Here is a 14,086-nt window from a genome sequence, read left to right on the forward strand (position 1 = left end):
GGTCGGAGGCGCACAACCCGCGCGGGCGCTCACACGGTGGGCGCCCAGAGCCAGGACCCGCTGCCACCCCGGCGGGTTTGGGTGCTGTAGACGATGCTGGCACCCCTGGTCAGAATACCCCGTCTCGCCAAGCTCCGGGAAGGGGCTCGGAGAGCATTGGGCAAGGAAGAAACTGGCACGTGGGCGAGTCCTAGAAAATCATGAGAAAGAGGCAGAACGCAAAACGCCCTGATGGCAGGCACTACTGAACTGCCTACAAGATTTTACTGTTCTAGGTCTGCCAGTGAATGCTTGGATGGTTTTTGACCCAACAAAATATAGATCTCATGGGATCTTTTCAAGATGCTTATTTTGTAGGCAGCTTTCTCAAATTTGAAGATTTCAAAGTGAAAATCAAAAAGCCGATTACTCTGGATTTATTAAGTGTATATACAATAAAGCACCTCATAGATCCAGATTGGTGATTTTTCCCCCTTTGGCATTTGTTTCTCACATTTCCAATGGAATATGTCCACATATAAAATATTTTATAATAGCCCTAGCTATTATTTTTCAATTGATAGAGTGCTGGACTGAAGGGTCCCAGGCTCGATTCTGGTCAAGGGCACATGCCCGGGTTGCACTTTAAACCTCCTTAAAAAATAGAATGCAGTGTGTTTTATAACATAAATACATTTAATTTACAGGAGCAAGCGTTTTGCCTATGGGGGAGCATCTGAATGCAGGATCAGAATGCTTGTCCTAGAAACTACAAGAGGTCTTAATCCATAGGGTGTCATTCATGACAGGCATGTGTGTCCATAAATTGAAATGTGTTGGTATGTGTATTCATTTCCTATTGCCATTCTAACAAGTAACCACAAATGCAGTGGCTTAAAACAAGGCAGATTTGCCCGAGCCAGCTTGGCTCAGTGGATAGAGCGTCAGCCTGCCCAGTCAAGGGTCCCGGATTTGATTTCGGCCAAGAACACATGCCTGGGTTTCCATCTCATTCCCCAGTGGGGGTGGTGCTGGAGGAAGCCGCTCAATTCTCTCTCATCACTGATGTTTCTGTCTCTCTCTCCTCCCTTCCTTTCTGAAATCAATAAAGAAATATAAAAACAAACAAACAAACAAACAAAAAAAAAACCAAGGCAGATTTGTCTCAGAGTCCTGTAAGAACAGTATATGTTTTTTCCTGGTCAGACCCTGTCTCGGCGCTGAAATCAAGCTGTCAGTCAGCAGGGCTGTGTTCCTTTGGGAAGCCGCAGGGAGAATCCATTTCCTTGATTTGGCTCATGACCCCCTCCATCTTCACAGCCAGCCGTGGCTAATTTCTCAGGCATCACTCTCAGGCCTCCACACTCCTCTTCTGTTGATACTTTGCCTTCTCTCTGACACTGATTCCTCCTGTGGCCCTCTTATAAGGACTCATGATTATATCGGTCCCACCAGGATAGTCCAAGATGTTATCCCCATCTCAAGATCCTTACTTCACATCTGCTGTGTCTCTTTTGCCATATAAATTATAAAGTGACATTCCCAAGATCCAGCGATTGGAACATGAACACCTTTGGGGAAGCCGATAGTCAGTCTACCACAGTATTCAAACTCCGAGGTGTATGAGCCTGTGTGTGTGTGTGCATGCGAGTGCAGTTTTTCTGGATATTTTCTCAAAATAGCTTTTCCTGGAATGGCTCTTTGAATGAGTCCAGGACTCAAAATAGTTTAATCACCCACTCCCACAATTTAATCACCACCCCTGTCTCTTGTCAGGGATCTTTAAGTCCCAGAGAGACTGACTTGTATAAGACCATATGAGTGATGAGAGAGGATGATTTCCTGACATTCATTTTGACCCTTTAAACTAGGGGTGTCGAACTCAATCAGAGAAGGGGCCAAAATCTAAAATCCAGCCTAAATCGGGGGCCGAATGGTTTACTGAACAGTCATAAACTGACAATGTCATAAACTGACAGCGGAGTGCAGTGATGACAGCGCGGTGCGGGCCACATTGCAAGGCCTGGCGGGCTGGATTTGGCCCGCAGGCCTTGTGTTTGACACATGTGCTTTAAACTATGGCCTATTGAAAACAAATGGATGGATTATAATGTTCAGCCACTCTCTGCATGAGAAAGAGAATACCCGAGCTTTTCAGTCCAGCCTGTAGTCTGTGGCTAATAGAATCAGTGCTACTGGCTGTTGAGTGGCTCAGATCCAAGGTTATGCCTCACTGTGCACGGAAATGTCACTTTGCTAAGAAGCACAGTGCCTTGAAGGTGAGCCCTTGTACATGCAGGTCCAGTGGAAGTGGAAAAAGAAAGACTCAGATGTGATACTGGCATCTTGTTGGAACTCAGAATTCTATTTTATTTATTTTATTTTCTATTTTTTTAGACATTTTAAAAAATATATTTTATTGATTTTTTGCAGAGGAAGAGAGAGAGGGATAGAGAATCAGAAACATTGATGAGAGAGAAACATCAATCAGCTGCCTCTTGCACATCCAGGGTACATACCCTTGACTGGAATCGAACCCAAGACCTTTCAGTCCGCAGGCCAATGCTCTATCCACTGAGCCAAACTGGTTTCAGTGCAACTCAGGATGTTTTAGTTAGTTGTTGAACAATTACACCTGCAAGGCCCTGGGAGTTTTATAATCCGCCTTCTGTTTTTGTGCTGTAGTGGAGTACAAGGTCAGACAGCAGGCTACTGGGTTCTGGTTCCATCACTTATAAGTGTGTGGCCTTTGGCAAATTGCTTGACTTCTCTGGATCTTGAACATTAGTTCCACTATTGGCATTTGGTCCATTACCCAGTAAGCAGTCATTGTTTTGGTTTAAAAAAAGCCCTCATTTTGCTTATTTTGGCCAGTGACCCAGTTGCCCACATTAATGTGGCAAAAATCGGGCACAAGACCCTGGATGTATCAGAAATAATCAAGGCAAGTTAGAAAACTGTCAGATATTGGAAATGCAAAGGCACACAGGAAAGTCAGGTAGGTCTCCCTTTTGGAGTTGTAGATAATGAATAGGCAAATATAGGTTACAGTCTTGCTTCCTCAAGTGGATTATGAATTCGAAGTTGCAATTAATGAAACAGCACAGCTTTCTATGTCAGAGCTTTAAAAACGCTCCCAGTACAGAGGTGTTACAAATAGTACTTATGATACTAACGATGATACAATGCATCATCTTTCCCTGGTTATGGCAGGATGACCATCAATGGGCTTCTCCCTTACCTGTCACCATGAACGGACTTCTAATCCTGGTTTCCAAAAAGTCAGATATGTAAGTGTAGAGGCAGAAGTAGTGAAAAGTTTCTGCATGTAGAGATAGAAGGAACAAAAAAACAAAAACAAGCAAACAAAAAACACCAAAAACAAAAAAAAAACAAAAAAACAAAACCAACCACAAACAAACTAATAAAAAAATTTAAAAAAAACAACAGAAAATAGAGACAGGGAAAATAGTGATACAGGACATGAAATGGGAGAAGGTAGAACTTCTGCTAGAACTTATTTGTTAGAACTTATATGAGGAAAGCCACTGTACTGTGCACTTTGCTTATGTTTCAATATTTAATCCTTACAACAGCTCTATGAGGTGGCTACTATGTGCAGACAAATGGCACTAAAAATAGTAATTTTTGCACAGCTATTAAATAACAGGACCAAGATTCAAATGGTGATATAACTCCAAATTCCATTGTGTTTTAATAAGACAAATATGGGCATTACCAGACCATCAGTGAAATTAAAAAGAAAACAACAAAAAAACCACATTGGCACAATTATCAGACAATTTGATTTTGGAATGGAGTTTTGCATGGACTTTTGTAAACACATAATAGGAGAGAGAAAAAATAAAGGAATTACACTGAAACTCCATCATCATCAGAATAAAGTATGTGTTAAGCAACTTGAATTAGGAGAGGTGTTATAATCAAGGTTTTGTTTTGTTTTTTAAATATATTTTATTGATTTTTTTTTTTTTTTTACAGAGAGGAAGGGAGAGGGATAGAGAGCTAGAAACATGGGTCAGCTGCCTCCTGCACGCCCCCTCCTGGAGATGTGCCCACAACCAAGGTTCGTGTCCCCGACCTAAATCGAACCTGGGAGCCCTCAGTCCACAGGCCGACGCTCTATCCACTGAGCGACACTGGTTTCAGCTCAAGGTTTTAATTCAATGCCTCCCGCTGTGCTTTCCTCATTAGCCTCATCCGCCTGGCCTCCGAGGAAGCTATAGTGACCTTGCAAGTCTTCGCCCACACAGAGAAGACTGGGTGCGGAGACCTCCCTCCAGTCCTGACAGGAAGGAATGCGGATGTGTTTGACATCCTCACTTCCAGGAACAAAGCCAAAGAGTTTCCTCAGGCGCTCCGTGATGAGTAGGCGTGCGTGCTGCTCGGCCGCTTGTTCAAAGAGCTCCTTCTCTTTGCGGAGGTGGGTGGTCCAGTAGCAGTGCTGCCGAGGGGTGAGGGGAGAGCAGCACCTCACCACGCAGCAGGACACGAGGGTAAGGACGGTTGCCAAGGCGATCAAAATCCAGCCCAGCATCTTCATGTAATTATTTAAAAGGAAAACAGAAAGCATCAATGCTTCGAATATTCAAGAAATAGCCAGGGTAGGAGGGATTCCCACAAAACAGGTCCCAACTGTGGACAAGGTATTTGTTTTTCTAGTTTTTAATATACCAACAAGGTGATGATCATTTGATATGGATATGGATATGGATATGGGTATGATGGGGGGTACAGGCCCAACCATTTCAACTTGGTTTTTGGATTACAAAGGGTCTTGAATGCATCCTAAGTATTGTCCCTGAAGTAGCAGATGCTATAGCCCACCAGCTACCTTGCATAAAGGTACATAAAGTACGTTCTTTGCATTTAGCTCAGCCTTACTTTTCAACCATCAGGTACAGGCCCATGCATTCTCTGGGGGCTTAGTAAGTGTTTGATGATGATGGTGATGAGAATGATACGATAGATAATAATGGTAGCCTCCTAAGGCGTCTTCAATGATGTGCCAACAAGTATTCATTAATATTTCTTCCTGAGTTGCTCTGTGCTTTTATGACCAAAGAAGAAAGTCAATGAGCACACACTCATGTCCCTAAATGTATAACAATTTATTGTTTTCCTTTTCCTCTCCCTTCAAATAGTCATTTGCCGGCTAGTTTTACGACTTGTTTTTGAAATATGCTTTGAAAGGAAAATGAACTAGATTTTATTTGTAACTCGAGTTTCCACCATTGAAGATTGATGTGAATGGCTGTTTTCTACTCTTACAATCCCCCCTTCCACACACACACACACACTCCTTTAATTCTTCCTCTTTTCAATATTCAGCAGTTATTACATAGAGTGAGACACAAGTGTCAGACATTTGGGGAACCAGCAGTAGGCGGCCCTAGTCTGGAAGGCGAAGGTCTCTTCCACAGTTAGTTATGCACCAACAGGCCGGGGATTACAGTGTGCACGCTAAGATAGCTACCCTCCGTGGAGGCTAACACCTACAACGTACTCATCACAATGAAACTCGAGAGAGGCCAGCATGGTGGAGGAAAGGCCATCTCAGACGCCCATTAATTTATCAGCTGTTATTTATTGAGCCTCAGGATGACCTCTCCCATGTGCTGTGCATGGTGCTTGGTGGTGAGTAATTTAAGGTACCTTCTCTGCAGTCTTTAAGCCCAAAGAGAGAGACAAAAGAACAATCCAAGAAATACGGCAAGATGGGTCATTTTTTTGATACGTGTGAACACAGGGTTTGTGGGGAGCACAATGGAAGAGGAATGAACTTGTGTCAAGGAGAAGAGTATCAAGGAATGCCTCTCAGAGGAGGCCATGCTCACACGTAAATCATTAAGAGAGGAGTTCAGCAGATGCAAGACGTTGAGGAGAGTTCCAATACGGGAATAAGACAGGAAAATAAGAGCATGAAGAGTTGGGAAAACCTCACAAGGGCCGATTCTCAGGGTTTTAGGAGACAGGTGGGAAAGACAGGCCTTCCTCCCACTCCCTCATCCCACTTCTCACACAAACCTGTCTAAGGACGCTTCATTTAAGACCATCGTTGTTGTTTATTTTTAATTATATTTAAGCTTCCTGTAATTTTAGATATCTTAATTTATAAGAATTCATATTTAAGGATATATATGTAGCAAGATAAAATGTAGTCCTATGGTAATAATAATTTTAATAACAATATCTAAAATTCATTGTTTTTACAGATAGAGATTCTGGACACAGTACTGAGTGCTTTCGATACATTAGCTGACCTGTTCCTCACACTGACCCTATGTAGTTGATCCCATTACTATCCCCATTTTACATCTGAGAAAAGTGAAGCATGGATAAGTTACCTAAAGTTTTACAGGTCACTAAACAGCAAAACAAGACTCAACCCCAGGTCTGTGATTCCAAAGCCCAATATCCTAACTGAATTTACATGATTGACACCTAGTTTGTGTCCTATAAACAGACAATCTGAGAAGCAGCAGGATGTGAAATGTTTGCCACGATAGTTAATATAGGAGAGGCTAACAGAAAGAAAAAAAAAAAAAAAAAAAAAAATCAAGAACTTACCTGTGACTGGTATCTGTGCAGAAGCACTACTTCATCTCTTACCAGCATCATGTCAGATGGAGCTGATTGGGAGCATGGAAACCCAGCCAAGATCTCTTCCCGTTTGCTGGCACTGATGTTGTTAAACACCGGGTAAGGGTCCACAGTTGCAAATTCACTTGCTGCACACTCATAGTCGGTGCCTGTCATCAGGGTGGCCACCAGCCATGTCAGTGGAGCCACCAGTGCCCTGCCGGTGATGCTGAAGAACCGGAGGCAAGCCAGCTTGCGCTCCAGGAGGCCGATTCTCCGGTGTGGAGGGGCACATTGGCAGCAATAGTCCCTCGAAATGGTCCACATCTGGCTTCTCAGAGCATAGCCAGCAGCCAGCAGGATCAGGGCAGGAATGACTAGGAAAGCAGAACCATAGTAGAAATTTTTCCCAGCCTGACACGGACATCTGAAGGTGAAAGAGGAGAACAGTTGCTGCCCAACAAGCGTCAAAGCAGCGATTAAAGAATTGGTCCATGTTCCACTTCTCTGCAGAGAAGACACGATGCTGCTGAGAGCCGGGCCCATCATTGGGAAGCTCTTCCACGGACCAGCTTGGAGCCCTTTCTGATCACTAGACTTCTTGAGCTGGAACCATTTTATGGGGTCTTACTGGTTGGACTGGTTGTGTCAGTCATGTTGAAAGGATGCTAGCATCTCTCCTTGTGCACTTGGGAGTCTAACCTAATAAATGCGCTTCATTCTGATGACAGCTGGGAGAAATTGAAAGAGGTTTTATCTGGTATGAGAGGAGGAATAGCTTCTTTAGTGTATCTGCCCACGGAGGAGAGGATGGCTTGCTTACAAAGCAAACTGCTGCCATCATTCCACGTGCTGACACAAAACGCTCAGCACCAGAAAATAGAGCAGGGGAAGCAAAACAGAGAACGTTCTTACCTTTCTGCTAGTTCAGGATATGGCCTAAAAAGTGATGGAAATTATAAAAAAAAAAACTAAAGTGATCCAAAATTCACAGCTGTCTGGAGTGTTCATAATCCTAGAGTTCTGCCAAAGGTTCCAAAAACTTTCCCAAAAAGAGCAAAACAAAGTTTGGGTACCGCTAAAGACGAATCACAACAAAAGCATCCTAACTTTGCATAAAAATCTATTTGGATTGACAGAATCTAATGTAATAATGTGTTACTTTATAAATTAAGTTGTAAATTTATTTATATAATGTATTTTGTTCTATGGAAATGTAATATTTGGGTATTAATAAAATTACATATCTATAAAGAAAAGATAAAATGATCATTTTTTATAACTTCTATATAAAAGGCACCTGACTAGGCTTGGTTGGGCTTACAAAAAATAAATAAGATATAAGTTTCGGTTTTTCAAAGAAACTCACAACTGGACATGCCTAAACAATGCGTGAATTGAGACATAATGCTGAGAAATTCATCCAAAGTGCAATACAAAAAGAGAAATAACATATTTCTTTCATTTTTTAAAAATGAAAGAAAATAGAAGACAAATTAAGCAACCCCATGATCTTTTATTAGAAGAGAAATGAGAATTTTGCAAAATCAAAGAAAGTCCTCACATCAGAATGGTGTTAGATGTTATGAACAGTGTAAAGATAAATCCACATATAGACATGCCATAGTAAAACCGCAGAAAGTGGACAATGAAGAGACATTCTTAAAAGCCAGCAGAAAGAGGAGATACATAACCCATGAAAGACAGACAATAGACTAGCAGGAAACTCTAATCAGCAACAACAGAGACCAGAGACAACATATGCAGAGTAACTAATGCCAGGTAAACTGTCACTCAAGACAAAGCGAAAGAAAAATACCTAAAACTAAGACAATTTGCTGCCCACAGAACCTCAGTAAAATGATTGTTAACATATATTTTCAGCAAGGAGAAAATGAACTCTGAGGAAAGAATGGAGTAAAAAATAATGATGACTACCAATATGATATTCTTTTTTTTTTTTTAATATATTTTATTGATTTTTTACAGAGAGGAAGAGAGAAGGACAGAGAGTTAGAAACATCGATGAGAGAGAAACATTGATCAGCTGCCTCCTGCACACCCCCCACTGGGGATGTGCCTGCAAGCAAGGTACATTCCCTTGACCAGAATTGAACCCGGGTTCTTTCAGTCCACAGGCTGACGCTCTATCCACTGAGCCAAACCGGTTTCGGCCAAATATGATATTCTCAAGATGTTCCTTTAATTATGAGATATAGAAATAACTATTTTTTCATTTAAAAGAAACAACTGAGACAACACATGGCTGTAATAATATATGACTGCTAAAATAGCCAAAATAAAAAATACTGGCCATACCAAATGTTGGTGAGGATTGCAGAGTAACTGCAACCCTCAGACCCTGATGGTAAGAATGTAAAATTGGAAAACTGCAGTTTTTTTAAAAGTTAACTCTACATCCACTGTATAACACTCATTTATCTCCTAGGTATTTGCTCAAGAGAATAAAAGCATATGTCCACAGGAAAACTTGTACAGGAATGTCCGTAGCTATTTTACTTACAATAGCTGCAAACTGGAAATAACACAATAACAAGAATGAATTCAAAATCATTTCCTAAATAAAAAACTCAAGGGAAGGGATACATAATGTGGGACTATATAACATTCTAAAAAGTGTAACTTAATCTGTACTGACAGAAAATAGACCAGCGCTTGCCGAGGCAATGGGGGAGGAGAAATGGGAAGAGAGATTGCCAAGAGGCATGAGAAAGCTTGGGGGCATTGTATCCATTTGTACCGCCAGGATTTCAATTTATGGAGATGATTGCGTGATGACACAGAGAGGCCAATACCACGGAGAAAAGAATTTATTACTTACATTCACCAAGAGAAAGGGGATGCTAGGCCACCCACAGCCACAGGGAGAAACACCAAGTTTGGAGTGGAAAGCTTAGGCGAGAGCTTTCACTGGGGTTTCCATGGGAGAGGGAAGATAGGGCAGAGAAGCCAGCCCAGGGCTGGGTAGTTCAAAGAATCCTGGCGGGGTTGGGCACCGGGGCTGTCACTACTTGTCTGGTACCAGAACCTGGGTTGATTCCGAGTAGGGGAAATATTGGCTTGTTGTATGACAGAAAGAAGGTGCCTCAGAGTATGGGCTCTGTGTCCCACAGGAGATGGAAATGACTGCCTATTAGTGCGGCCCTGTAATTAATGGATGCTAAATAGTCAAAGAATCTAAGATAACACAATTAAAACAGAGTGATGGAAATGTCAATTATATTGATTGATTTGATGGCTTCACGGTTGCATACGTAGGTCAAAACTCATCAAATTGCATATCAATTATACCTTAATACAGGAGTAAAATTTTAAGTAGAATTATTAAATAATAGAAATACAGTCTAAAAAACAGAAAAAAAGAGAATATTGATAGGAAAATAGATAATAAATAAAGGAGAAAGGATGGTAAAAAGAAAATACAAAAATAATGGTAGGAGTGAGACCAAACACCAATTTCCACAATAAAAAAATTAAATAGCTAACAATTAATTAATGATTGCTTACTCTATAGCAGACGTTATTCTAAGAACTTTATCTTATTTACCCTCCACAATCACCCTATGATGAAATCCTAGTACTAACCTCAGCTTTTTTTTCTTTTTCTTTTTTTTTTGCCAATGAGAAAACTGAAGTACTGTATAGAGAGATTAAGGAAATTGTACATGGGTCACACAGAGAATAATAGAAGATCCAAGATAGGACCCAGGTGGTCTGGATAATGCTGTTTAACTGCCACATCAGAGCTGGAGTAAACTTACTTTGTAGAGTGATTTAAAAATGTCCATGCTACTTACAAGCAAAGTATCTAAAACTAGGCCACACATAAAGCCTGAAAAATCATAAGCTCCTTGAAAGATGTATAGTAGCTTTGTTGTAGGCTGTTGGACAGACATGAACAGAGCAAGGACCATGTGCCAGGTCTGGAAGGTTATCAGGGTGGGAAAGCCCCAGCTTGTAGGGTGGGACCTAGCCCACAGGGTGATTGGACCTCCTGACCTCCCCTCCCTAGAGATAGCATCTAGATCCTAGTTGTATTTCAGCTCCAGGCCCAGGTAAACAATAAAACCTGCCAAGGCTGATGTCCGAACTAGCTGCATGGAATAATGTCCCCTGCCCTGTTGTCAGCCAATCCATCAGTGGAGACCACAACCCAGAAAGGACACCCCTGGAAAGCTGCTCAATAGTCTAGGGCAGTGGTCTGCAAACTCATTAGTCAACAGAGCCAAATAGCAACAGTACAACGATTGAAATTTCTTTTGAGAGCTAAAATTTTTAAACTTAAACTTCTCCTAACACCACTTCTTCAAAATAGACTCACCCAGGCCATAGTATTTTGTGGAAGAGACACACTCAAAGGGCCAAAGAGCCGCATGTGGCTTGCGAGCTGCGGTTTGCCGACAAGGGGTCTATTGAGATGTCCCCCTGGGGCCTCCCCTAAGATCTCCACCCTTAGAGGCCTTCGGACAGAGGAGCCAGAGTGCTCTTCCTCCCGGGAGCTCACCTCTCCTTCCCTTTCCCCCTCTCTGGAGGCCCCATTACCCTCCTCACTCTGAAGCTCCAGGAGCCTTCCTGTACCTCTAGAACTTGTTTCTTAAGCCCATTTCTTCTAGGAATTGCATTTTCTACCTCTGTCATTCACCCAGTAAATGCTCTCTTTCAATTTGGGTCTGGACTCCGAGTTCTTTCCTAGCCAGAACCCAAGTACAGAGGTTGCTGAGCCTAGGCTTGGTCTGACTTCACCGGTCTCACACCTGGTGCCATTCCCGCTCTTGTAGGCAGCTCTTGTAGGACGTGGCCTCGCCCTGTCTGAGGGTTTGTGAATGATCTCAGAGGGTGATTATATGGCGGACGGGTTAGGACATTTTCTCTTTTAGCTTCTCTACTCAGCTGCCCATGTACCTGCCAAAGGACAGCCTAGGGGAGTTGGCCAGTTCACCATTTACTTGGGTTGATTGACACTGCAGTGCAGCTACAATGAGCCGGAAGAATGCATCTTATTTTCAAACTCAGTCCAAATCCAGGCCTAGGACACTGAGAGAACTCTGAATAAAAGAGGAGAAACTGCTGGGACTGGTTTGGCTCAGTGGATAGAGCGTCCCAGGTTCGATTCCAGTCGGGGGCATGTGCCTTGGTTGTCATCGATGTTTCTCTCTATCCCTCTCTCTTCCTCTCTGTGAAAAATCAATAAAAAAAAATATTTTTTTTTTAAAAGAGGAGAAACTTATGCGTTACTTTGAAATGACTCTTGTTTCTAGTTTGCTGCCAGCACAGTCATTATAGATCATGTACATGTTTGAATTAACCTCCCCGCGTTCTTCTGTTTAAATGAAGATCCAAGTGAGCCTTGTGTGCCCCAGTCTACTCCTTTTTAAATAAACCCGAGTACCAAAGGTGCTGAACCCCGGTAAGGTCTGACCCCACCAGCCCGACACCTGGTATCATTTGCACCTGTTACGGCAACTGCATTCCACAGTCTGGAGACCAGCAAACCCCTGTCCTGGAGGCCATGCCTCCCACTGAGCGTGTGCAGCCTGTGCTTTTGTCCAGTAGCCCTGGCAGGACCTCCCTGAAGCCCGGCGGTCCAGCTACAGGGCCGGGGAGAAGTGAGACCCACCGTCAGGCAGAAGAGCAGAACTTCATCATGATGTCCATTCTCATGGTGGCCCTGTGGTCACCATACCACACCTTTAGAGTTTTGTAAAATTGATTCCCATACAATCTCTCCCCTCTCACCAAGTACACAGGACTTGTGTATGCTTTTTGCGGGGATCTCTCATGCAGAAGCCAGAATTGCCCCATACTGGGCCCATCAGTGTGCTGTCACCATTCCTTGGTAGCTTTTGTCAATCTACCCCTAAAATAGTTTTGTAACGTAGTTACAGTGTGCGCAGTAAAAAATAAAATAAAATAAATTAAAAAAAAGTTTTTTAAATTTGGAATCACCAAATTTAGCCTAATTTTTGTTGCCTACTACTGAACTAACATGGAAAAAATGTTCTACCCTCTCTGACTTAGATGCCTATCCTATAACATGGTATTGATTACCATGCTGACTACTTCTCAGACTGTAAGTTGAATGAAAATGAGATAAAGAACATAAAAACCACGTTGTAAAGATAAAGTTTCTATATAAAAAGGTGCTATTCAACTGCTACTGAAAAGCACCCCCACACTATGACCCATCAAAACGGATTTTCCTGAGAATGGGGTCATAGAACAAAGGCATTCATGGAAATACTTCAAATATTGTAGAATCCCATTCAATATATTCCACTTCAAGAATAATCCTGAGTAATTATTGTTTATATAGTGCATTGTAATGTGCTTTATAGTGCACATTATCTCTTTGATACTCACAATTATTCTGTGAGGTGGGCATTATTATTGCCATTCTGCGAATGTGGAAACAGCCAGAGAGCAATAAAATGGCTTGCCCAAGTCACAGAGCCAGGAAGTGGTAGGACTGCAGCTTAGCCTGAGCCTCCCAAACCTTCCTAGGCTCTTTCAACTATGCCATGCTCGTCTTCAAAGTCGTCAGCAGTCTGTCACTTTATAGCAAGAACTTTCCAGAACACATAGGGCTAATTGACTCGCGCTGTATGAAGTAAGAGGCTACTTTCTTAAATTGAGTCGTATGCTTTTATTTCTGGAAACGTTTTGATCCTCCACACCCTGCAGTTGCCAAGATGAGAGGGATTCTGGTTTCAACTTTAACTATACTTGTGCATAAATAAAGAGAGCTTTCAATAGCCAACATCTCAGGGACTATCGAAAGGAAGCTAAGGGCTTGCTTTCTCTGCCAGGATCATCATACATTATTAAAGTGTAGAACACCCATTTTGAGCAACAGTTTTATAAGGAAATATCAGCACCCAAAATTCTGTCTCTCCTTCAGCAACTTTTTATGGGTAAGAAGTTACCAGGTGTATTTATATTTTCTAATCACACAAGATGGGGTCTATGATACCCATTATTTGGGGGATCATGTAATAGCCCATTAGAGTTGGTTAGGTCTGAACCCAAGATTTAGTGCCTATAGATTGCTGATCCTGTCTTGAGTTCATACAACAATCAATACAAAGACTGAATAATGCTAACATTTAGATCTATCTTGGATTGTGAGGGTTTCTGTTTGTGATTTTAAAACAATGCCTTGGCAGGAGAGCAAAACACCACTCTCCTTCTCCCTTGGGCTGAAGAATTTTCAGTAGATGGTGCTTCTGGTCTGACTTCCTACTCTCAGCTTTCATGCCTCTAGATTACAACTCACCCTCACAAGTGGAGCCGTGCTTACTTGATGGCTGGGAAAGTAGGCGGCTAGAGCACAGGCCTGTTTATGACTGCCTCTTCAGCTCAGCAAGGAGCAAAAGCAGTGGAGGCGCAAGTAGCACTTGTGACTCAGAGCAAGGGGGGACTTGAGAACACAAAACACAGCCAAAGGAAGGAAACCGAAGATCCCCTTCTTCATCCATCAAGCACT

The 14,086-nt window shown here is 42.3% G+C and overlaps 1 protein-coding gene across 1 annotated transcript; it reads right to left on the reverse strand.

Annotated features, from left to right (window-relative positions):
• Positions 1 to 3,957: 3,957 nt before the first annotated feature.
• On the reverse strand, positions 3,958 to 7,684 carry CALHM4 (calcium homeostasis modulator family member 4). Its single transcript, XM_084890166.1, has 2 exons — positions 6,571 to 7,684; positions 3,958 to 4,537 (listed from the first exon to the last, which is right to left on the reverse strand). The coding sequence occupies exons 1-2, from the start codon at positions 7,129 to 7,131 to the stop codon at positions 4,151 to 4,153; spliced, it is 948 nt and encodes a 315-aa protein (XP_084746292.1). The 5' UTR covers positions 7,132 to 7,684; the 3' UTR covers positions 3,958 to 4,150.
• Between the last annotated feature and the right edge of the window lie 6,402 nt (positions 7,685 to 14,086).

The sequence above is a fragment of the Pipistrellus hanaki genome (genome assembly GCF_964339955.1).
Source record: "Pipistrellus hanaki genome assembly, chromosome: 7".
In the NCBI taxonomy this organism is placed as follows: Eukaryota; Metazoa; Chordata; class Mammalia; order Chiroptera; family Vespertilionidae; genus Pipistrellus; species Pipistrellus hanaki.